Source organism: Ranitomeya variabilis, chromosome 8, assembly GCF_051348905.1.
Source record: "Ranitomeya variabilis isolate aRanVar5 chromosome 8, aRanVar5.hap1, whole genome shotgun sequence".
NCBI lineage: Eukaryota > Metazoa > Chordata > Amphibia > Anura > Dendrobatidae > Ranitomeya > Ranitomeya variabilis.
This window is the reverse complement of record NC_135239.1, coordinates 171,757,805-171,783,747: the sequence shown is the minus strand read 5'-3', so window position 1 is coordinate 171,783,747 and position 25,943 is coordinate 171,757,805. Positions and strand designations below refer to the sequence as shown.

The 25,943-nt window shown below is 45.3% G+C and overlaps 1 protein-coding gene across 1 annotated transcript in view; it reads right to left on the bottom strand.

Annotated features, from left to right (window-relative positions):
- Positions 1–13,482, bottom strand: part of CYTH4 (cytohesin 4) — a 159,427-nt gene extending 145,945 nt beyond the window's left edge. The window contains exon 1 of the mRNA XM_077277856.1: positions 13,405–13,482. Coding sequence (XP_077133971.1) covers positions 13,405–13,480 — 76 coding nt within the window. The 5' untranslated portion in view covers positions 13,481–13,482. The remainder of the gene's footprint in view (positions 1–13,404) is intronic.
- Between the last annotated feature and the right edge of the window lie 12,461 nt (positions 13,483–25,943).

The window sequence follows — 25,943 nt, the reverse complement described above, 5'->3', positions numbered from 1 at the left end:
GGGATGCAGAGTACACACATATCCGACATACTGTATCTAACTTTGGGTCAGAACTAAACAGCCACAGTAGGTGACAGGACGTTATGCATCGTTTCATAGCTGCACGAATGGTGAGGCTACAAGATGTTGAAAAGGTTTTAGATTGGATGGCTAATAGTGGGTCCAGTTCTTTCTCATTACATTCTACCTGGTCCACTACAGAAAGTGCACAGATGGCACCTGAGGACCATGGTCATCCAGCAGCAGGGTGCAAAGGCACAGTGGGCGGCCCCTAGCCAGTACATTGGCTGCTACTGCTCACTGCACTACTGAAATTAGTACACCAAAGACATCTCAAAAGATCTCCCTGGTGGTGCATTTCTTCAAGCAATGTGCTGCCGACAAGCGATGGATGGTTTGCACTCTGTGCCATCAGACCCTGAATTGAGGCATAAATGTTCTCAACCTGAGCACCACCTGTATGGCAAGACATCTGAATTCGAAGCCTGAGGTGCAGTGGAGTACACACGTTAAAAAGTATGACAGATCTAAGCCTCCTCCTGCTCTCTCTTCTGCTGCAGTCTCGATCTCTTCCTCTAGCTCATGATCAACAGGGCCACCTGCCATTCCGCAAAGAGAGGATGTGACAGCATCACCCCCACCAGTGTCAGCGAACATCTCCATACTATCCCATGGAAGTGTCCAGCTTTCCATCCCTCAAATTTTCTATAGAAACAGGAGCTACCCCAGGCAATAGTGGAGTTTCTGCTGCACAAGCTTCTCTGCATAACAACATCACTTTATCACCAATGAGTGGATCTCTATGTGGTACATGTGTGCCGTGTTGCGCTGCTTTGAATATTCCACCAATATGGCCAGTGCTGATAATGCCATCATCAGCGTTATTATACCACTTATATGTCTGCTGATAAAAAACAATTCAGGCTAAGATAAATGAGGTGGTGGCTGTTACACCCATGCTGGGTGGCGTGAGCGAGGGGGATGTGGCCCCAATGCGCCACAAACCAGACTACCCTGGAAGCGGCGTGACTGAGCAGCTACTTTTTGGTGTTCGCTGGAGCCTCTGATGGCGAGGTCAGACTTGTGCGGCAGATCGCTGCCAGGTACCACTCCAGGGTGGTGTTTGGCTGTGTCAGCTGATCCCACTGAGGGACTGAACACTATTAACAGGTGGGAGCAGGTATGGTTGAGCACGACTGGTACTCTGGTGGGCACAACTGGCACTCTGGCAGACAGGCATGGCTGGCACTCTGGCAGGCAGGCACGGCTGGCACTCTAGGCAGGCAGGCACGGCTGGCACTCTAGGCAGGCAGGCACGGCTGGCACTCTAGGCAGGCAGTCAAGGCTAGCAGGACTGGAACTGGTTCGAGAAGGACAGGAACATAGGCAGGTATGTGTGGGATAAGGGAACAGGTAAGGACCAGTTCAGACTAGAGGCATAAAGGAACAGGGAAGGCCTAGACAGGAGAGTCAAGGACACACAGGGTGCAGAATGGGAGCAGAGCAAAGCCACACGATGCGGAGGGCAAGACAAAGCCTCAGGAGGCGAGACGGGAGTGGAGCAGAACCGCAGGAGGCAGAGCAAAGCAGAACCGCAGGAGGCGCAACAGAGAAGAACTGCAGGATGCGGAGCAGAGCAGAACCGCATGAGGTGGAGCAAATAGCAGAACCACAGGAGGTGGAGCAAAGAACAGAACAGCAGAAGGTGGCGTAAAGAGCAGAGCCAAAGGAGGCAGAGCAAAGAGCAGTACCACAGGAGGCGGAGCAAAGAGCAGAACTGCAGGAGGCGGAGCAAAGAGCAGAACCGCAGGAGGCAGAGCAAAAAGCAGAACCGTAGGAGGCAGAGCAAAGCGCAGAGCCGCTGGAGGCAGAGCAAATAGCAGATCCGCAGCTGGCGGAGCAAAGAGCAGAACCACAGGAGGCAGAGCAAAGAGCAGACCTGCATGAGGCAGAGCAAAGAGCAGAGCCAAAGGAGGCAGAGCAAAAAGCAGAAGGAGTGAACACAAGGAAATACACAGCGGAATAGGAAACGCTACAGACAGGGATACAAACGGACACAGGTATAGGACTGGGTTCAGACAGGGTCAGGAACGGGGCAAGGCACAGAAACAAGGACTCAAGGTACATAGCCCCTCTGGGTGGCGGAAACAAGAGAGATACAGGACACAGGTACAGGCCAGGGTACGAAGCCCCTCTGGGTGGCTGACACAAGAGAAAAAGCAAGACAAGACCTAGCACCTCAGCAGCAAGACACTAACTGAGGAAGGAAGTCGCTGTGGCCTTCCCCTAGGGGTGGGAATGCCTTAAGTACCCGATGCCTCTTGGCAATTGGCAGGGGACACCTTAGGAAGGTACACACAGTCTCTATAAGAAACAGGAAGTGCTGGGGCCGCCGCCCTAAGCATACAGCCAGAAAGTATGCAGCAAGGAAGGACATAAGGCCCAGAGCATGGAGCTGGCAGAGGACAGAACTCACAGCATGGCTTGGAGTGGTGAGTAAGAGGGGAGATGGGAAGCCATGCAGTGATGCCGGCAGGGATGTTACAGTGGCACAGGAAAAAGAGGAACAGGAGGAGGAGCAGACCCAATTCACACAGTTATTAAGCCTGCTGTCCATACATAGCTCAGAGGGTGCGTTACTGCTCGAACGTCGTCCAGGTACACAACTGTACAGCCACATCAGTGTGGCACTCAGATCAACTCATGGGCATCACGGGAATGTGGCTAGAGGAATACAGAGTATCCAGACTATATACTGTACCTCCCACTGAAGACAGCTTGTCATTGCTTCTGGGCAGCTTGGCACACATAAGCCAATTCATGCTGCAATGCCTGCACAACGACCGCCGAGTTGCCCGTATTGTTACCAGTGCAGATTACTAGGTGGCCACTCTGTTGGATCCCCCGCTACAAGGACAATGTACCATACTTTCTTCTATCCCTGGAGAGGGATCGCAAAATGCCTGAATACAAGCACACGCTGGAAGAAAAACTACTATTGGCTTTCCCACCTAACAACGAGGGCTCAGTGGAACAACAAGGCAGAGGCGGAGGAGGATGTAGCTAAATTAGCTGGGGCACCACCAGCACCTCAGTAGGCAGGGTTAGCATGGCCAAAATGTGGCAAAACTTTGAGCATGCCACAGCATACAGCACCACCATGTCATAGGGTCTAAATTAGAAGGAGCTAATGTTACAACAACATGGTGGAAGAGTATGTGTCCACACGTCTCCATGTACTAATAGATGGGTCTGCTGCATTTAACTTCTGGGTCTCCAAATTGGACGAATGGCCTAAGCTTGCGCTTTATGTCTTGGTGGTGCTGGCCTGCCCTGCGGCAAGTGTACTGTCAGAACGTGTGTGTAGGTCTGCAAGGGATGTGATCACAGACAGGCGCATCCACCTGCCCACATCCAACATGGGGAACCTAACATTCCTTAAAATGAACCAGGAGTGGATCACACAGGACTTGACCATGCCTTTGGATGACTGCACAACTATAACAGCCGCACCCAGCCAGTGCTCAACTCTTTTTGCCATTGGTTTAATCTGGGTGCCTCGGCCCCAAAATTAAAAACACAAAAAACTGTGTTGCTATCTCCTCCACTTCTTCCACCTACACCACCACGTCCACTCCCTCCACCTCCTCCTCCAGTTGGACTTCCTCCCCCTGGTTGTAGCTTGTTAGTTTATTTTGGGTTCATTCTATGCTCTTTAAGGTAAGTTCCCTAAAAAAGAAAAAAAGAAACAGTGTTGGATTACTCCTCCTTTGCCTCTTCCAACCATACCGCTACATCAACATCTTCCTCCACTTCGAACTGCACCTCATGGTCTTAGATAGCTAGTTTTATCAATAAGGTATAATAAAAAAAAATGTTGAAGTGTTTGGCTCCAATGTTTTTTCCAAATATGCGTATCTTGCCTGGAACCTTTTAGTACCTATTAGGGCCTATTATTGTGTGGTAAAAAAGATCACTGACACAAAAAGAGGACTTAGAAATCCTCCAAAAAATTGAAATAAGTCACAGAGAAAAAAGCAGAGATGTTTACCTGCTGAAGCCTCCAACCAAATGCACTAGCAGGGTGCAGCGGACCAGATTAATGATGGCAACAACACAGGTGCAAAAAATACTGATGAAACAACCACTTTCAATCCAGTGTTGGCTGTTTGGTATTAGTGCACAAAAAGATAAGCGATAATAGTCTGTATGTGGCATTGTTCACACAGGTAATGCAGAGCATTTTGTAGCACTGGGCGGCCCGCCTGCATGTGCATTAGCAATAGGCCGTAAACCAGATGCTCTGCATTGCCTGTGTGAATAATGCCACATACAGAATATTATCTCTTATCTTTTTGTGCACTAATGCCAAACAGCCAACACTGGATTGAAAGTGATTGTTTCATCTGTATTTTTTGCACCTGTGTTTTTGCCATCATTAATCGGGTCCGATGCGCCCTGCTAGTGCATTTGGTTGGATGCTTCAGCAGGTAAACATCTCTGCATTTTTCTCTGTGACTTTTTTCAATTTTTTGGACGATTTCTAAGTCCTCTTTTTGTGTCGGTGAGCTTTTATTCTATGTTTAGCGTTAGGACTGGCAAAATGTAAGGACCCTTGACGCGGGTTGCCAGCTTACGTATTGAGGCCCCAATATAAACTAATACCTTACATACATTGATATGTGTTTTTTTTGCACTTTATCTTGCAGGGTGCAGTCGGACCAAGATGGCTCTGTAAACTGTTGGCCTCTATTCACACAGCATGCATTTTGTAGCACTGGGCAGCCCGCCAGTATGTGGGTTATTAATAGGCTGTAAACCAGATGCTCTGCATTACCTGTGTGAACAATGCCACATACAGAATATCAGTGGCGTAACTACAAAGTTATGGGCCCCGGTGCGAACTTTCAAATGGGGCTCCCACCCATGCCAAAATATATAGGTGAATTAGAAATGGCGACACGAACGAACACGATCTGCTAGTATACATGCACCATTACAGAATTAGTTGTAGGCTGTGTTCACAAGAGGGAAGCTCACAGTCTGTATACAGACCACAACCTCCAGCCTCGTGGAGGGTATCCTGATCCAAACTCACACCCTCGTCCTGGACTTCCTCTTCACGTTCAGTTTGTCCGAAGATGGAGACAGTGACACCAGCGCTGATTGGTGCCGGGCATCACAACAGCACATCACAGCCCCGAGGGGGTCATAACAGCCACTGTGGGAAAAGCACAGGCACAGGAGGTGAGTATAGGCTTTATTAATTTATTGGGACCGAACATTCAGTTTAAGAAGAGGTTGTCCTAGTGGGAGACAATCCCTTTAAACAGTGGACTCTTTATTAGCCCATGTGGCAACATTTCAGTTTCATATCAGAGAATTGTTCAGTTATTGATCTGAAACGTTGCCACATGGGCCAATAAAGAGTCCGACACTTTTATCACAATCAATCAGAGTGCTGAGTGTGTGTAAATATATATATATATATATATATATATATATATATATATATATATATATATATATATATATATATATATATATATATATATATATATAGACAGACACACACACACACACATACATTATATAGGTGAAACTGCGACTGCGGTATGTCCGTTTTATAGGTTATACCACTGTGTGTAATATACTGTGCCCGCTGTGTATAGCTCATATAGGCCAGTGCAGTGTGTGTGTTATATACACACATATACACACTGCGGCTGGCCTATATGAGCTATACACAGCGGGCACAGTATATTACACACAGTGGTATAACCTATATAACGGACATGTCGCAGTTTCACCTATACAATGTATTTAGACTGCTGTACATACATTATATAGGTGATACTGTGATTGCAGTGTATAGTCACAGTATATACTGTATATATACCCAGCAGTATCACGTATATACACATTAGTCACAGTGTCACCTATATAATGAATATAGACTGCTGAACATACATTATATAGGTGATACGGTGATTATATACAGCAGTGTCACCTATATATTGTACATACAGCAGTCTATACACAGTATACAGGTCAGGCTGCAAATGCTGCATATACGTAAAAAGCTTTCATCCTGGTACTCACCTGAGATGGAGGAGGATGAGGAGGATCCACTGTCCAGCCAGCGTCGGAGGTGTTGAGGACTTGGAGCGGATGCCGGCCGGAGATTGGTGAGGAGAGCGCTGTTCAGATGAGGCTCAGGCGTCTGTGTGGCCTTTTCTCACTTCTGCACAGGCCCTGGTGTGCACACGCTCTCCTGTTTGCCCGCACTGACCAGGGCTGCAGACGCACGCAAGCACGAATGAGGGCCGCGCTCACAAAGGGCACAGAGATCACATAGCTGAGAGGTACAGAGATCATGGGGGAACAGAGATCACAGGAGGCACATAGCTGGGGGGCACAGAGATCACATAGCTGAGAGGTACAGAGATCACAGGGGGCTTATAGTTGGGGGGCAAGGAGATCACATGGGGCACAGAGATCATATTGGGGCACACAGCCGGAGGCACAGAGATCATATTGGGGCACAGAGATCATACTGGGGCACACAGCGGGGGGCACAGAGATCATATTGGGGCACAGAGATCATATTGGGGCACAAAGCGTAGGGGCAGAGATCATATTGGGGCACACAGCATAGGGGGCAGAGATAATATTGGGGCACACAGCGTGGGGGGCAGAGATCATATTGGGGCACAAAGCATAGGGGGCAGAGATCATATTGGGGCACACAGCGTGGGGGCAGAGATCATATTGGGGCACACAGCGGGGGGCAGAGATCATATTGGGGGCACAGAGATCATATTGAGGCACACAGCGGTGGCAGAGATCATATTGGGGCTAACAGTGGAGGGGGGCACAGAGCTGAGGGGCACAGATCACCTGCAGAGAGGCACAAAGCTGCCAGCACAGAGATCGCTCTGGAGTCTCTGTGTCGGGCAGCAGCTCCTATTTTGGGACAGGAGAGCATTGGGTGGTAACTCCGCCCACCCGGTAACCCCCACCCATCCCGATGACATAATTCCTGTGCAGGACAGGCAACGTTCTGTAATGAATGCTGCTTACCCTGCACTCGGGAGTTAACGGGTCGGCAGCTGGCACGATACAGCAGGCTGCCGCCGGAGCATTGCGGCCTGCCTGCGGGCCGCATGAAAAGCCACCCCCTGATTTAAAGGGCCGGCGGACAATTTTGTAGCTCAGTCCTTATGGGCCCACCCAGTCTTTGCTGGACTGGGCGGGCCCCTAAGCACTCTGGGCCCAGTCGCAGCTGCGTCCCCTGCGACCGCGGTAGTTCCGTCCCTGCAGAATATTATCTCTTATCTTTTTGTGCGCTCATACCAAACAGCCAACACTGGATTGAAAATGGTTGTTTCATCAGTATTTTTTGCACCTGTGTGTTTGCCATCATTAATCGTGTCTGATGCACCCTGCTATTACATTTGGTTGGAGGCTTCAGCAGGTAAACATCTCTGCTTTTTTCTCTAGTATTGTGTGGACAAACACCATAGACAGTTATCTGCCAAACAGCTACATTTCCCTACTCCCTCCATTTATAAAAATTCTCAGCTTGTTCATGAGTGCGTTCAGTAAGCTGCTGACAGATTCACCAAGTGGTATCTGAATTCAAACTGACCGAATTCTTCCCTTACATGACAGATGATATCAGGGGAGAGAAGAATCAGGCATTTTGTTGAAAGGAAGTTGGATGGTTTTCAAACATATTTGATGGTCGACTGGTCCTACCAAAATCATCAGGTTCAGACTACTTAAATATAGGTGGATAGAGGCCTTTATATTTTAAATCCACTGGAGTGTCCTCCTGGACTCTGCGTGACCTGTCTGGCCATCAACATACGTACACTTTAAAACGTACATATACTTTCACAAGTTTTTATATGTTGTGAAAGCTTAAATCAGTCACTAAGATTTTACAACCTGTGAGAGCAGGGTAATGTAGGATGAGACCCCGAATACACCGATGTGTCACTTACTGGGCTGCTTTCTGTAGTCTTCATAAAATTACTGCATTATCAGAAGGAGACTATCACTAGAGGACTAGTAAACACTTTTGTTATGTGGTCCAACCATGCCCCCAACACTGATTGGCAGTTTTCTGCCTATGCACAGTGTACACAAAAAGCAGAAAACTGGTAGAACTGCAGCAGAGAAAACTGTGATTTTATCAAAACTTCAGCAAGCAGCCCAGTAAATGATCCTATTTACTAGGTGACTCCCAATATATAAATAACTGGTAGTCTGTAGGGAAAGTTGGTCAGTTCCAGACATCAGTCTGAGGAGGATAGAGGGTTTACGGGGCTGTGCATGCCACTGAGCTGCATGTTATGATCTGGTAACCTTGGAGCCGCATGAGACACTTTCTCAGGAGAGGTGGTACCTGTACTGACCGCAAACCCTAAACTAACACCGCAACTAGAAGTAGCCGTGGGATGTACCTAACACGTCCTAGACATCTCGACACAGCCGGAGGACTAAATACCCCTATAGATGGAATTGGGAATTCTATCTTGCCTCAGAGCAGAACCCCAAAGGATAGGCAGCCCCCCACAAATATTGACTGTGAGTATACGAGGAAAGACACACGGAGGCAGAAAAACAGGATTTAGCAAAAGAGGCACTTCTAGCTAAATAGGAAAGTATAGGACAGAATTCTAAGCGGTCAGTATTAAAATCCTAAAAATATCCACAGCAGATAATACAAATATTCCACATCTAACTAAAGACATAGAAAGTATATCTGCATCTCCTGAGAATCCAGCATGACTGAAAAATCCAAACAAAGTCTAAGCTGGACAAAAACACAATAAATTGTACTGAATTGCAAAGCACACTGCATGTGTGCACAGAGACAAAAACCAGACACTTATCTTAGCTGAATTTGGCAGCAAGGCATGAGGAGCCAGAGAGAGATGCAATCCCTCCAAGTACAATGGACAACTGGCACAGACTCATGGATCCTGCACACCTAAATACCTAATAGAGCTGCAATCAGCAGAAACACCTGCCCGGATTACAACCCCAAGACAACTGCACTACCACCAACAACCACCGGAGGGAGCCCAAGAGCGGAATTCACAACAGCTGCAGCTCCTGAAAAGAGACATTTAGAAAGCAGAATTGATTGCAGTGAGTGTGCAGGAGAGAAAGCACAGGAGAGGATACCAGAAGGGGACCAGCCCCGAGCAGGCTGCCTCCTTCTGAGGCGCAGAAATCCGGTAGCCAGAACACCGAGGTTGTAAGGACCTCCACACCTTACATCAGAGACCAGCAGGACACCTGAACTGCAAGTTCCTTGTCCGACCCAACACCCAGGAGGCACGGTGACACCCTTCAAAGCCGGGTCATCTAAGAGACCCTATAAACAGGCTCAAGTCACCAGTCATACTGGTTTTGTTCTATCCTATCCGGGGGACAGAGAGAAAGAGATAAGATCTGTGAGGACCTTATGTGAAGCTTCTAGCAGTAAGGGACTACACCACTACAGTGCAAAGGAATGCTTCTATTCTCCACCTAGATAAGGGGACTCTGGACTTGCCTCCAAACCGGCCGGACCCTACCTGCCCCGTGATCCAGTGCCCTGGACTGTGGCCGCTGAAGTCTTCAGTAAACGAGGTAAAGAGACTGCAAACCTGTGTCCTCGTTCCTTACTGCACCTCTCACCATCCTATCATCTACACACTGGGAAGCCCTGGGGACATACTTCACCTGTGGGAAGTTATACCATCTAGCTGCCATAACATCACCCCAGCAGACCCCTTAAAGCAGCTTCGGTCCCCACTGACCGAACACCACAGGTGGCGTCACGAACACAAACTTTATTCCCTTTAAAGACCTTTCCCTTTTACATGGGCGCCCAGGGCCACGGACCGGGTCGCAGCCACCGTGACATCCCCCTGTGAACATCAGACCCGGTACCGAGTACCCCACGGTCCTGGTGGGCGACTCACTCCTACATCATGCTGCTCTCAAATAACATAGCAATAACCTAATGACAGATTCCCTTTAAGCTTTCTGCAGATGGGGGTATTGAAACCCGAACCGATTGCTCAAATGACTGTTTAGAAGTGTTCACCTCAGCAAGAAAAGTTGCTAAACTCAAAAGGCGGAGGAGCGGTGCTCCGGAATGAGTGATTGCACAAAGTTGTTTAAGGGCTCAATAGAACATCTATGGGTCTGAATTCAGCACATCCATGTCCTGAACTTAGTGCTTCTACTTGGTGAAGTGAACGCTTCCGAACAGTTACAAGAACAATCAATCGAGGTTCTTAGACCCAGATCGGTACCGTTCTGCTGTATGTTTAAGTCCCAACAGCTTATAAAAAACTTGGAAAAGTATAGATAAACTTTAACCAAAAGTGGTACAGTTTTATAGACTAGAGATTTACTATTTTTATGAAATCAATAACTGCTGGAGAGAACCTACGAGACAAAGCATGCACTTTAACATTCTTTGTCCCAAGGATATATGTTATGGAGAAATGAAACCGGGCAAAAAACAGTGCCCACCTAGCTTGACGGGCATTCAAACGTTTAGCAGCATCCAGATATACCAGATTCTTATGATCAGTAAAAACCTATATCGGATGTCTAGCCCCCTCCAAAAAATGTTGCCAATGCTCAAACGTAAGTTTAATAGCCAGCAACTCTCTGTTCCCAACATCATAGTTGAGCTCAGTCTCCGAAAATCTTTTAGAAAAGAAAGCACAGGGATGCACCCCATCCTCTCCCTCCTGGGACAGAACTGACCCCACCCCTACTGAGGAGGCATCAACCTCTACCAGAAATGGCTTGGTCTCATCTGTCTGGATCAAAACAGGAATAGAGCTAAACCTCTCCTTGAGATGCTCTACAGCCTTAACAGCCTCAGAGGATCATTGGACAGTATTAGAACCCTTCTTGGTGAGAACAGTTATAGGTTTAGCGATCACAGAAAAATTAACTATGAATTTTCTGTAATAATTAGCAAACCCTAAAAATCTTTGAACTGAATTCAAACATTCAGGCCTAGACCACTCCAGTACTGCCTGAACCGTCACCAGGTCCAACTCAAACCCATCACTGGAGACAAGGTACCCCAAAAAACTCATTTTCTGTACTGCAAACTCGCACTTCTCCAATTTAGCAAACAGTGAGTTTTCACTCAAAATCTGTAGAACTTCGCAGACTCTCTGCCAATGCGACCCCAGATCAGGTGAATAGATCAAAATATCATCCAAATAAACAATAACACTTCTACCGATCAATGACCTCAGAATGTCATTAAAGAAATTTTGAAAAAACGCAGGCGCATTAGTAAGGCCAATAGGCATCACCAGACACTCCAAATGACCTTCCGGGGTATTAAAGGCTGTCTTCCATTCATCGTCCTCCTTCATCCGCAGCAAATTATATGCCCCACGAAGGTCAATCTTCGAGAACCACTTCGCTCCGGTTAGTTGGTTAAACAAATTCGAAATTAGCTGCAATGGGTAAGGATTGCGCAAAGTGATCTTATTGATCTCCCGAAAATCCAGACACGGCCTAAGGCCCACATCCTTCTTTTTGACAAAAAAGAATCCTACAGCCACAAGGGACTTAGAGGGTCTTATATGACCTGCAGCTAAACTAGTCTGTAGGTATTCCTTTAAGGCCTCCCTCTCGGGAATCATCAGATTAAATAAACGACTCTTAAGGTACCGTTACACTAAACGACTTACCAACGATCACGACCAGTGATACGACCTGGCCGTGATCGTTGGTAAGTCGTTGTGTGGTCGCTGGGGAGCTGTCACACAGACAGCTCTCTCCAGCGACCAACGATCAGGGGAACGACTTCGGCATCGTTGAAACTGTCTTCAACGATGCCGAAGTCCCCCTGCAGCACCCGGGTAACCAGGGTAAACATCGGGTTACTAAGTGCAGGGCCGCACTTAGTAACCCGATATTTACCCTAGTTACCATTGTAAAAGTTAAAAAAAAAAAAACACTACATACTCACATTCTGATGTCTGTCACGTCCCCCGGCGTCCACAGGGTTAAAACTGCTTTTGGCAGGAGCGCTGCTAATATACACGCGCTGCTGCCGAGAGCTTCCCTGCACTGAATGTGTCAGCGCCGGCAGTAACAGCGGTGACGTCACCGCTGTGCTCTGCTTTACGGCCGGCACTGACAGTCAACCCTGTGGACGCCGGGGGACGTGACAGACATCAGAATGTGAGTATGTAGTGTTTTTTTTTTTTTAACTTTTACAATGGTAACCAGGGTAAATATCGGGTTACTAAGCGCGGCCCTGCACTTAGTAACCCGATATTTACCCTGGTTACAAGTGAACACATCGCTGGATCGGCGTCACACACGCCGATCCAGCGATGACAGCGGGTGATCAGCGACCAAAAGAAGGTCCTGATCATTCCCATCTAACAACGATCTCCCAGCAGGGGCCTGATCGTTGGTCACTGTCACACATAACGAGATCGTTAGCGGGATCGTTGCTTACGTCACCAAAAGCGTGACGTTGCAACGATATCGTTATGTGTGACTCAGCCTTTAGGAAGTGTGGCACCTGGGATGAACTCAATAGTCAAGTCGTAATCTCTATGGGGTGGTTGAGCTTGTGACTCAACCTCCGAAAATACCCTCCAGAAATCCTGAATGGCTTCAGGTAGCTCCTTCGCCACAACAGCAGCAATGTGAACATTACAACAATTACCATAAGGGCTCATTTCCACATGCAAGGCACACGTCCGTATCTCGCATGTGGAAACCAAGCTCTGGCGCCGGCACTTTGGAGCGGAGCTGTGCAGCTCCATGTGTTTCTATGCAGCCGCACGCTCCGCTCTGAAGTGCCGGCTCCACAGCTTGGTTTCCACATGCGAGATACGGACGAGTGCCTCGCATGTGGAAATGAGCCCTAACACCCCTGACCCCAGGACCTTATAGTACTAGAAGACCAGTCCAGCAAAGGATTGTGCATTTTTAACCAGGGTAAACCCAGGAAGACTGGGCAAGGTAATTTAGCAAGGACAAACAAGTCTATACACTCCTGATGTTCCATATTCACAATAAGTGGGAACGCGGTAATCTTTCGAGAAATACACCCATGTTCCACAGGAGTGTTATTAATAGCCACAACAGGAATAGGAGATGACAATGGTTCAGAATCAAACTTATATTTGTCTAGGAATTGTTGATCAATCAAATTAGGTGCAGAACCACAATCCACCATTACCTGAAAATCAATGGAATGACCATGATATGTGGTATTACCAAAAAAAAAAACTCCTGCGGACCGTAAAAACGCAATACGAACTGGAGTGTTACTCCTACTGACCTTTTTTTTTTCTTTCCTTATGCGAACTTCACATTGCTTAATAAAATGGTCAACCTTACCACAATAGAAGCATAGCCCTTCAGAAAACCTCTTCTCCCTCTCCTGGGAACGAGAGGACATCGCCCCAAGTTGCATCGGTTCCCTGCTGTCGACAGAGAACGCAGAGAAGAGAAACACAGAGAAGGCTGCAGATACCAACTGAAAACAGAAACTAAGGATAGCAGAACCAGAGGTCCCAGAACTGCATAAAATCCAACACAGAAAGCCATCAAAGCACCTAGCCAGGACTCTAGCGGATTAACACTGTTGTCCAGCAAGGACTGGGAGGCAGGTGCTGGGTAATAAAGGGTGATACAATCAATCACCTGACCAAAGACAACCCAGCACCAGGGGAAAAAGACCAGCAGCCAGAAAACCACAACAACATGGTGGATGGTCAAAAACAGAACATATTCTTATATTTTCAGCCAGATGTAAACTATACCATAATGTGTAATTTTCACTGATTGCGATCCAGAAAATTATTGCTTGACGACAACTTTGCCCACCATAGAAAATATTCGGCTTTTGCCGTACCATCTTTCGTAGACCACTATCCATCCACCCATGCCCATTCCCCACCCCTCCACACACTGGATATCAGGGCACACAAAACTTTCTGGAAAAAGAAATTGCAGATCAATTTTTTTTTTCTTCAATAGAAACTGATCTGCAGTAGATTTTTTTTTTTCTAATAAAATATCCATGCTGCAGCATTTTCTTGTCCTGTTCCATCCTTGGGGACACATATAGAATGAGATGCACATAGTCTCCAGGGATGCTGCAGTAAGGACACATGATATTAAATTCCTTTTATGCAAATTACATCAGTTAATTCCTGTACACATACACGTCTGCTGGGTGTGATTTGCAGCTGGCAGACAGATATTCCCTAGCAAACGCTATATGTGAGAGATAAATGCAAAACTGCATCTCTGATGCTCAGGCAAGCAAAAACACAATATTTGCTTGTCTTGTAGGACCCCTGGTGATTGTTAGAGGCATTGCATGAAAAGATTACATCGTTTCGAGACAGTGACCGTCACATTATATTTATACTATAATGTGACACAAACAAGGAAAGAGATAACATGGAAGTCACGTAGCTGCACTATGCAATGCGACACATTTTCAGTTTATTTGCAGTAAAACTACGGTCAAGAGTCTTTTTTTTTAATTATTTAGATTAAATTTTAATGAAGAACATCCCAGCCCCAGAGACATTTTAGAAAAGTCCATTCCTACTGGATGGGACAAAGGGACATCAGGGCAGTGTGAATAATCCAGGACAATCTTGAAAAAGATTTTCACTGCAGAGTTGTGGCCTGAAGGCTGTAACAGAAAAGATACACATTAGTTGCCCAAGTGCTACTTCCCTGGCACAATGAGAGGAGAAGAAGAGACAAGAGAAGGGCAGAAAGGGGAAAATTATCATTAAAGGGTTTCATTAAAAAATGTGGCCAAGGCAGCTTTTGTTTTAGCGTAACAAAAGTAAAGCCAGATTCACAATTATACAGTGTTTTCCCCTTAGCACCATGGAGGCAATTCATCAAAGCTTTTATTCCAAAATATTGATGTAAAAGCTCTGAAAAGTCACAGTCTTTTCAGGCAATGCAGGGTTGAGCAAGAAATATGCAGCTTTCATCATTTTATCAGCTTTTATTGAGCAATGGAACAGCAAGAATCCTGAACTACAACACATAAGAATAATCGGAAGGAAAGTATTTGTACATATTCCCAAAGAAAAATGTACCAAGTGGGAATCTCATGAAAAAGAGGGTATCCTGGTTGGCTACAGTGAAACCCAGAAAGGGTACAGAATCTTGCACACAGAAAAGAACAAATTCACTATAAGCAGAGATGTAATGCTTGATGAGAACTTTGTTTTCCTCAAGTTTCATGCCAGTAGTCCACCTAAAGCAACAAAAATCTCAGTCACAATTTCAAAATAACAACATAAAAGGATATAGAAGTTTGATTAGGTTCTTCAACCTTTGAAGAAGCAACAGACAAATCAGGTGAACCTGAAGGCAGGATATCGTTGAGATCAAACAAGAGTATACCAGCTAAGCGTCTATGCTATTTTAACAAAACACTACCTGAGTCAGAGCCACAGTCATGTGATGAGATGCAACAAATACCTGTCCACGAAAAAGTAAAGTGGATTAATGCTGCTGCTGAGGAAATTAAGTCCCTTCATCAACTCCAGACTTGGAAACTCACCAAACTACCACAAGGTAAGAAAGCAATCAGATGTAAATGGGTTTTTAAGACCAAGTATGACTCTAAAGGCAAGGTTCACATACTTAAAGAAAGATAAGTCGTAAAAGGATATTTTCAGAAATATGATAAAGATTATAATGACACATTTTCTCCAGTTGCTAAGCAGACCACATTCAGGATTTTGGGCATCAAAACTGCAAAAATGTCTCTATGCTACTATGCAATCAGCAAGAGCGTGGAACATCAAAATGAACAAAGTCTTATTGGAAGAAGGATTTAAAAGAAGTCAAGCAGATCCGCGTTTATACATAAAATGTACCGATGGAAAGTGGATGTATATTCTCTTTTATGAGGACGACGTGATTATGGTTTATCAAGAGGAAACAGAAATTGCAAAGACGACTAAAATTCTGATCCAGCATATTGAAAATAAAGTCCTTGGAAGTGTGACATATTATCTAGGAATTCGAGTGAAAAGAAAAAATATAAATTTTCTTCTGAACCAAGGTGCAAAAATCAATTCAATTCTGAATCAGTTTGGAATGTCAGAAGCCAAAAGTGTATCAACCCCAATGGAACCATTCTACTTAAAGTTGGAAGGAGAATATCTGTTACCTAACAATGAGAAATATAGACAGGCAGTGGGGTCACTTCTGTACATAACAACTATGACTCAACTGGATATCGTTAATGCTACGTTCACATTTGCGTTGTGAGCCGCTGCGTCGGCGACGCAATGCACAACGCAAACAAAAACGCAACAAAACGCACGCTAAAACGCTGCATTTTGCGACGCATGCGTCCTTTTTCGCCGAAAGTTGGACGCAAAAAAAATGCAACTTGCTGTGTTCTCTGCGCCCAACGCTTGCGGCCAAAAAAACGCATGCGTCGCAAAACGCAGCACAACGCATGTCCATGCGCCCCCATGTTAAATATAGGGGCGCATGACGCATGCGTCGACGCTGCGGCGCCGAACGCTAATGTGAACGTAGACTTAAACAATTGGAATTCTTCGCAAATATGTGGAAAAAATTAGCAAAAAAAAAGGATTGTCATTAAGACAGTTGTTTGATATTTCACAGAGACTCGATACATAAATTTAAGGATCCAGGTGCTGCTCACAAAATTAGAATATCACCAAAAAGTTAATTTATTTCAGTTTTTCAATACAAAAAGTGAAACTCATATTATATAGAGTCATTACAGACAGAGTGATCTATTTCAAGTGTTTATTTCTGTTAATTTTGATGATTATGGCTTACAGCCAATAAAAACCCAAAAGTCATTATGTCAGTAAATTAGAATAACTAACAAAAAACAACTGCAAAGGCTTCCTAACCCTTAAAAAGGGTCCCTTAGTCTGTTTCAGTAGGCTTCACAATCATGGGGAAGACTGCTGACTTGAGAGATGTCCAGAAGGTGTCATTGACACACTCCACAAGGAAGGAAAGCCACAAAAGGTCATTGGTAGTGAAGCTGGCTGTTCACAGAGTACTGTATCCAAGCATATTACTGGAAAGTTGAGTGGAAGGAAAAAGTGTGGTAGCAAAAGGTGCACAAGAACCGGGATAACCGCAGCCTTGATAGAATTGTTAAAAAAGGCCATTTAAAAATTGGGGGGGATTTACAAGGAGTGGACTGCTGCTGGAGTCATTGCTTCAAAAGCCACCACACACAGACATATCCTGGACATGGGCTACAAGTGTCGCATTCCTTGTGTCAAGCCACCCATGACCAATAGGCGACGCCAGAAGCGTCTTACCTGGGCCAAGAAGAAAAAGAATTGGACTGTTGTTCAGTGGTCCAAGGTGTTTTCAGATGAAAGTAAATTTAGCATTTTATTTGGAACTCAAATCCACACAAGGCACAAGGCGCCAGGCACACAGTCCAAGCTGCTTGAGGTCTACTGTGAAGTTTCCACAATCAGTGATGGTTTGGGGAGCCATGTCATCTGCTGGTGTAGGTCCATTGTGTTTTATCAAGACCAAAGTCAGCACAGCCATCTACCAGGTAATTTTAAAGCCCTACATGCTTCCCTCTGCCGACAAGCTTTTTGGAGATGGAAATTTAATTCTTCAGCAGGACTTGGCAACTGTCCACACTGCCAATAGTACCAATACCTGGTTTAACAACAACAGTATCACTGATGTTGTTTGATTGCCCAGCAAACTCGCCTAATCTTAACCTCATAATGGGGTATTGTCAAGAGGAGGATGAGAGACACCAGACCCAACAATGCAGACGAGCTGAAGGCTGCTATCAAAGCAACCTGGGCTTCCATAACACTTCAAAAGTGCCACAGGCTGATTGCCTCCATGCCACGCCGCATTGATGCAGTAATTGATGCAAAAGGAGCCCCGACCAAGTATTGAGTGCATTTACTGAAAATATATTTCAGTCAGCCAACATTTCGGAATTAAAATACATTTTCAAGCTGATGTTATAAAGTGTTCTGATTTACTGAGATAATGACTTTTGGGTTTTCCTTGGTGGTAAGCCATTATCATAAGTGGTATAAGTGATTAGATGACTTTCTTCTTTGAGTTGGTGCAATCACAGTGATTCCAGATTTATGGTTCATTTATCAGTTCATTCTGGGCTCAGTTATATAAAATATATGCACTTCTTTTGTTTATTTTTGTTTTTACATAAATACAGTACAGACCAAAATTTTGGACACACCTTCTCATTTAAAGATTTTTCTGTATTTTCATGACTATGAAAATTGTACATTCACACTGAAAGGCATCAAAACTATGAATTAACATATGTGGAATTATATACTTAACAAAAAAGTGTGAAACAACTGAAATTATGTCTTATATTCTAGGTTCTTCAAAGTAGCCACCTTTTGCTTTGATGACTGTTTTGCACACTCTTGGCATTCTCTTGATGAGCTTCAAGAGGTAGTCACCGGAAATGGTCTTCCAACAATCTTGAAGGAGTTCCCAGAGATGCTTAGCACTTGTTGGCCCTTTTGCCTTCACTCTGCGGTCCAGCTCACCCCAAACCATCTCGATTGGGTTCAGGTCTTGTGACTGTGGAGGCACGCTCATCTGGCGTAGCAATCCATCACTCTCCTTCTTGGTCAAATAGCCCTTACACAGCCTGGAGGTGTGTTTGGGGTCATTGTCCTGTTGAAAAATAAATGATGGTCCAACTAAACGCAATCCGGATGGAATAGCATGCCACTGCAAGATGCTGTGGTAGCCATGCTGATTCAATATGCCTTCAATCTTGAATAAATCCCCAACAGTGTCACCAGCAAAGCACCCCCATGCCATCACACCTCCCCCTCCATGCTTCACGGTGGGAGTCCATCCGTTCACCTTTTCTGCGTCGCACAAAGACACGGTGGTTGTCACCAAAGATCTCAAATTTGGACTCATCAGATCAAAGCACAGATTTCCACTGGTCTAATGTAGATTCCTTGTGTTCTTTAGCCCAAACAAGTCTCTTCTGCTTGTTGCCTGCCCTTAGCAGTGGTTTCTTAGCAGCTATTTTACCATGAAGGCCTGCTGCACAAAGTCTCCTCTTAACAGTTGTTGTAGAGATGTGTCTGCTGCTAGAACTCTGTGTGGCATTGACCTGGTCTCAAATCTGAGCTGCTGTTCACCTGCAATTTCTGAGGCTGGTGACTCGGATAAACTTATCCTCAGAAGCAGAGGTGACTCTTGGTCTTCCTTTCCTGGGGTGGTCCTCATGAGAGTTTCTTTGTAGCGCTTGATGGTTTTTGCCAATGCACTTGGGGACACTTTCAAAGTTTTCCCAATTTTTCAGACTGACCTTCATTTCTTAAAGTAATGATGGCCACTCATTTTTCTTTACTTAGCTGCTTTTTTCTTGCCATAATACAAATTCTAACAGTCTATTCAGTAGGACTATCAGCTGTGCATCCACCAGAATTCTGCACAACACAACTGATGGTCCCAAACCCATTTATAAGGCAAGAAATCCCACTTATTAAACCTGACAGGGCACACCTGTGAAGTGAAAACCATTCTTGGTGACTACCTCTTGAAGCTCATCAAGAGAATGCCAAGAGTGTGCAAAGCAGTCATCAAAGCAAAAGGTGGCTACTTTGAAGAACCTAGAATATGACATAATTTCAGTTGTTTCACACTTTTTTGTTAAGTATATAATTCCACATATGTTAATTCATAGTTTTGATGCCTTCAGTGCGGATGTACAATTTTCATAGTCATGAAAATACAGAAAAATCTTTAAATGAGATGGTGTGTCCAAACTTTTGGTCTGTACTGTATGTGTATTTATTGGTGTATTTTTTTCCTTTTTTTAGTTAATTTGATATTTATTTTATATTTAAATAAAAATTACTTTTTTTTAACCTTTACTTAGTCCCTTTATGGGACTTTCTTTTATTATTCTGATCACTGGTATAATGCACTGCAATGTACCAGCATTACAACGCATTATACATGTTAGTATTACACTGACAGATCGCCCCATAGAAGGTGCTCATGGCATCATCTAAACAGTTTACTGTAGCTAGCATTCCCAGAAGTCATCATGACGACCTTGAGTGGCCATGAATACCATCGGACCCTCGCAATGACGTTGCATGGGCGCTGATTAGTAATGAGCGAGTATACTCGTTGCTCGGGTTTTTCCGAGCACGCTCGAGTGATCTTCGAGTATTTGTCAGTGCTCGGAGATTTACTTTTCTTTGCATCAGCTGCATGATTTATGGCTGCTGGACATCCTGAATACATGTGGGAATTCCCTAACAAACAGGCATTCCTCACATGTATTCAGCGTGTCTAGCAGCTGTAAATCATGCAGCTGCGGCAACGAAAACTAGATCTCCGAGCACTAACAAATACTCAGAGACCATCACTAGTGCTGATCAGAAGGAAGAGCAAGCCCACTCCCTTTCTCAGCCTTTTAAATGCAGCAATCGCTATTGATTGTGGCATTTAGGGGTTTAAACAGTCGAGCCGAGATCCCGCCGGCGATCAGGCGGGCACAGCTCCCTCCCTCCTAAGAGACGTAATACATATATCCCACAGACCACGTGTCCCCTCTATATGGTGTTAACTTATACTCTGAGCTATCTATATATATAATTGTCTAAGGGTTTTTCCGTCTGTCTGTCTGTCTGTCTGTCTGTCTGTCTGTCTGTCTTTCTGTCTGTCTGTCTGTCTGTCTGTCTGTCTGTCTGTCCTGGAAATCCCGCGTCTCTGATTGGTCGAGGCCGCCAGGCCTCGACCAATCAGAGACGGGCACAGCATGGCGACGATGATGTCATAATGGAAATCAATCGACCAATCAGCGACGGGCACAGTATCGACGTAGATGTCATAATGGTTGCCATGGCGACGATGATGTCATAAAGGTTGCCTCGACCAATCAGCGACGGGCACAGTCTGCCGCGAATCACATACTACGGGGACATGCATATTCTAGAATACCCGATGCATTAGAATCGGGCCACAGTCTAGTATATATATAATTGTCTAAGGGTTTTTCTGTCTGTCTGTCTGTCCTGGAAATCCCGCGTCTCTGATAGGTCGAAGGCCGCCAGGCCTCGACCAATCAGCGACGGGCACAGCATGGCGACGATGATGTCATAAAGGTTGCCTCGACCAATCAGCGACGGGCACAATCTGCCGCGAATTCGCCTCGACCAATCAGCGACGGGCACAGTATCGACGTAGATGTCATAATGGTTGCCATGGCGACGATGATGTCATAAAGGTTGCCTCGACCAATCAGCGACGGGCACAGTCTGCCGCGAATTCTGGAATCATCATTGTCCATATACTACGGGGACATGCATATTCTAGAATACCCGATGCATTAGAATCGGGCCACAGTCTAGTCTACTATATAATTGTCTAAGGGTCACTTCCGTCTGTTTGTCTGTCTGTCTTTCTGTCTGTCTGTCACGGATATTCATTGGTCGCGGCCTCTGTCTGTCATGGAAATCCAAGTCGCTGATTGGTCGTGGCAAAACAGCCACGACCAATCAGCGACGGGCAAAGTCCGGCGGAAAAATGGCCGCTCCTTCCTCCCCGCAGTCAGTGCCCGCTCCGTACTCCCCTCCAGTCAGCGCTCACACAGGGTTAATGGCAGCGTTGACCGCGGTGTAACGCACTTGGTTAACGCTGCTATTAACCCTGTGTGACCAAATTTTTACTATTCATGCTGCCTATGCAGCATGAATAGTAAAAAGATCTAATGTTAAAAATAATTAAAAAATAAAAAATAGTTACATACTCACCCTCCGTTGGCCCCTGGATCGAAGCGGCCGGTTACCGATGCTCCTCGCGACGCCCTGCTGACCGCTCCATGCATTGCGGTCTCGCGAGATGATGTCATGCAGTCATCTCGCGAGACCGCAATGCACTCTTCAGATCGGAGCGCACAAGGAGCATCAGTAGCCGGACGCTTCGACCCGGGGGCCAACGGAGGGTGAGTATGTAGCTATTTTTTATTGTAATTCTTTTTTTAACAGGGATATGGTGCATACTACGTGACTGGCCAATATACTATGTGACTGGGCAGTATACTATGTGTCTGTGCTGTATACTACATGGCTCTGTGCTGTATACTACGTGTCTGTGCTGTATACTACATGGCTCTGTGCTGTATACTACGTGGCTCTGTGCTATATACTACGTCCCTGGGCAATATACTATGTGGCTGGGCAATATACTATGTGGCTGGGCAATATACTATGTGGCTGGGCAATATACTATGTGGCTGGGCAAAATACTATGTGGCTGGGCAATATACTATGTGGCTGGGCAATATACTATGTGGCTGGGCAATATACTACGTGACTAGGCAATATACTACATGGCTGAGCAATATACTACATAGTTGGGCAATATACTACGTGACTGAGCAGTATACTACGTGTCTGCTGTATACTACGTGGCTCTGTGCTGTATACTATGTGACTGGGCATTATACTACGTGGCTGGGCAATATACTACGTGGTTGGGCAATATACTGCGTGGCTGGGCAATATACTATGTGGCTGGACAATATGCTATGTTGCTGGGCAATATACTATGTTGCTGGGCAATATACTACGTGGCTGGGCAATATACTACGTGGCTGGGCAATATACTACATGGCTGGGCAATATACTACGTGGCTGGGCAATATACTGCGTGGTTGGGCAACATACTGCGTGGCTGGGCAATATACTACGTGGGCTGTGCAATATACTACGTGGACATGCATGTTCTAGAATACCCGATGCGTTAGAATCGGGCCACCATCTAGTATATACATAAATAGCTTTTGTAATGTCAGCGAGAGGCAATGTGTTCAGTACAGAATTGAGAATAAGAATAATTCAATTAATAATTAATATTTAACAACTCGCCTCTGCACCATGAGACTTTAATGGGTGGCTGCGGGTTGCTATTTTTAGGCTTGGGGGCAATATCCATGGCCCCTTACCAGCCTGAGAATACCAGTCCCCATCTGACTGCTTTAGCAAGGCTGGTTGTCAAAAATGATGGCAACCCCACACCGTTTTTTAAATTATTTAAATAATTGAAAATTATGGTGTGGGTACCCCTCTATTCTTGATAACCAGCCTTGCTGAAGCTAACAGCTGAGGGTTGCAGCCCCCAGTTGTGGGTTTTTTCTGGCTGCTTATGGGAACCCATGCCATTTTTTTAAATTATTTATTTACAGAGCAGGAGTAGTCCCACCACCTGACACCAGTAACCGGAGATAAACTTTATACCTCCGTTAATATCTGCATGCTCGGGAACCACGGCTGTCTACCGCCAATGAGAAGCATTGTTTGCCGTGCTGTCATGCACATGACAACATGGCAAACATTGGATGTCCGGGCTCCCCATTCAAGTGAATAGTGGTACTCTTCTGGTACTCAAACCTAAAATTTTTGTATCTGTTCTGGCGAATCTGTCAGACCCAAACATCCAGCTATCCGCCCATCTCTAGTCACTACCAGTGGCTTATTTCCAGAGTAGACAAAAAGTACAACCACTGAAATTCAATAGACTGGTTTCTTATCTCTCTTGGCATCATCTGTTTCAGCCCCTATCTCCTGCTGTCTTCAGATTACATAGCAAAACCCAACTGACAGATTCCCTTCAATTACAATTTTCTAATCCTGATAGAACAACAGTCAACACTTTATAGTACACAGCTTATACATCTATAATCGGGGCATAATGTTTACATAGGTTAATATTAGCATAGTAAACAGGGTTAAAGCCAACTACATGTAATCCATCATATAAGATGTTATGAGGTTTGGTTCAACATTGATTTGTCAATGGAAACCATATACAGTCTTTCCTGTAAAAAAATCAATTAAAAAATACAGAGGCTCCAGTACACATCCTTTATTTCCTAGATTCTTGCAGAAAGAGACTTGTAAGTTGCTGGCATAGATTTTTTAATCAGGTTGTATCATGTTGATCATACAGTGCAATGAGTGTTCAATATATTAAGGTCATGTCAGCAAAAGGTTATTTCTAATTCCAGTGGATTCTTCGCAAGCTCCAGTTGCGTAATGACCTTCAACTGACATTCCCAGTGGGCTTCTCACTCCACTGGTATTCTTGTTTAATATGTGTTCATTAAAAAGCTTGTTTATGTGGAACGATGATAATACACAATATTTATAGTGAAAGTCATCGTAAAAGCTATCTCTGTTCAAAAAGGAAAATGTATGTCTCAGTGCCATAATCTCCAATTGTCCACTTCATAGAAAGCTGTATTGATAGCTATGATTTGTGCATGTTTATTGTAGGAAGCTGTGATCAGTGCTCCCTCGCTGCTTCCTCTCAGCGCCGCAGCTTGTCCTGTATGAGCGGTCACGTGGTGCCGCTCATTACAGTGATGAATATGCGGTTCCACCTCCCATAGGGGTGGAGCCGCATATTCATCACTGTAATGTGCGGTACCACGTGACCGCTCATACAGGAAGAAGCTGCGGCGCTGAGAGGAAGCAGCGAGGGAGCCGGGTGAGTATTTTATTTCCAGCGGGCAGGCGCACAGGGGGTGGGAGGGGGGTGGTGACAGGGATCTTTATTTGAAACATGGAAAAAAAAAAAAAGATTTTTCATATCTTCTTTCCAGCGAACGCTGCTGGAGAGAAGAAATGAATGGCAGCTTCAGCACCAGATGCAGGGGACAGCGCTTATCTCTAGCGCTGTCTCCTGCACGGTCCGTGTGGTACCCAGTCGGCACACAGGCGGCACATGGCTGCCGCACGTGTGCCACACTGATGTGCCACATGAGCACACGGACACACACACACGGATAACTCCGGTACCGATTTTTCCGGTACCGGAATTATCTGGACGTGTGAGACTGGCCTTAGTTGTAGAAGCGGCCCAAAAATTGTATTTCTTTTTTTAGCCAGAAGTATGAATGGCTGTTTAACATAGGATGGTTCAAAAATTATCCCTCTTTGGGGAATTTCAATAGCTTTTGTATTTGCTAAATGAAAACATAAAAGCATTCTTACAAGGCATTCAAAAGTTATCCCTTCATTCATGGAGCAAAAACAGGTATGCTATGCACTTTTCAAAATGAAGAAGTGGTAGCTTCTCAACTAGTCGTGAAAAAAATTATCCTTTTGACAAAATGAGCAAATAACCTGAAGTAAATAAGTGGCTCCCCCTTTTTGGGCAGTGCATCTTGTTTTTGTAGCTTTCCACAGGCAGGTGCAAAAAAGTCAGATCTGGGTCCTACTTTGCCCTTTCTATTTTGGGGTCTGCTGACAAATAGAGTGAACTACAAAAGTTAATATCCATCTTGATTGCGTACCTTTTGTAATGTAACAAGGTGGCCGAGGTGGTAGTCCCAGCCGACTGAACTAAGCCACAGTACCTTGAACAGAAATAGGCAGGACAAACGCATTCCAGACACAGCTGCAGTCCAACACGGAAACAATTTAATAAAAGGAAATGAATAAAGTACAAACACTGGCTTCCTGCTCTCTCCTTAAGTTTGTCCACGGCCGTACCCACAACAGCCACGGCGGCCAAAAGAGGCAGTAGTCCTTACGCCGGAATTTGGACGAAGTACCTTTGGCAGGGCCCCTACGTAGTCCTGGGGCCCATGTTGCTGTCCTTAAGTCTGGTGAAACAGATTCTATCCCATCCTGGGGTCTGGCAATGCCCCGGCTGTTGCTGAGATTCTGCCCTGGGCAATACATGCCCAGGCTCTGAACAAGAAGCAGGAGCTTCCTGCTCCCTATAGGCTGCTGGCTCAGCCCACAAAGTAATGCAATACAACAGTACATGTATTATGTTTATAGGTACTCCATCTGGGTACCACACAGAATACAGTGAAGTGCATATAGGAGAGAGGG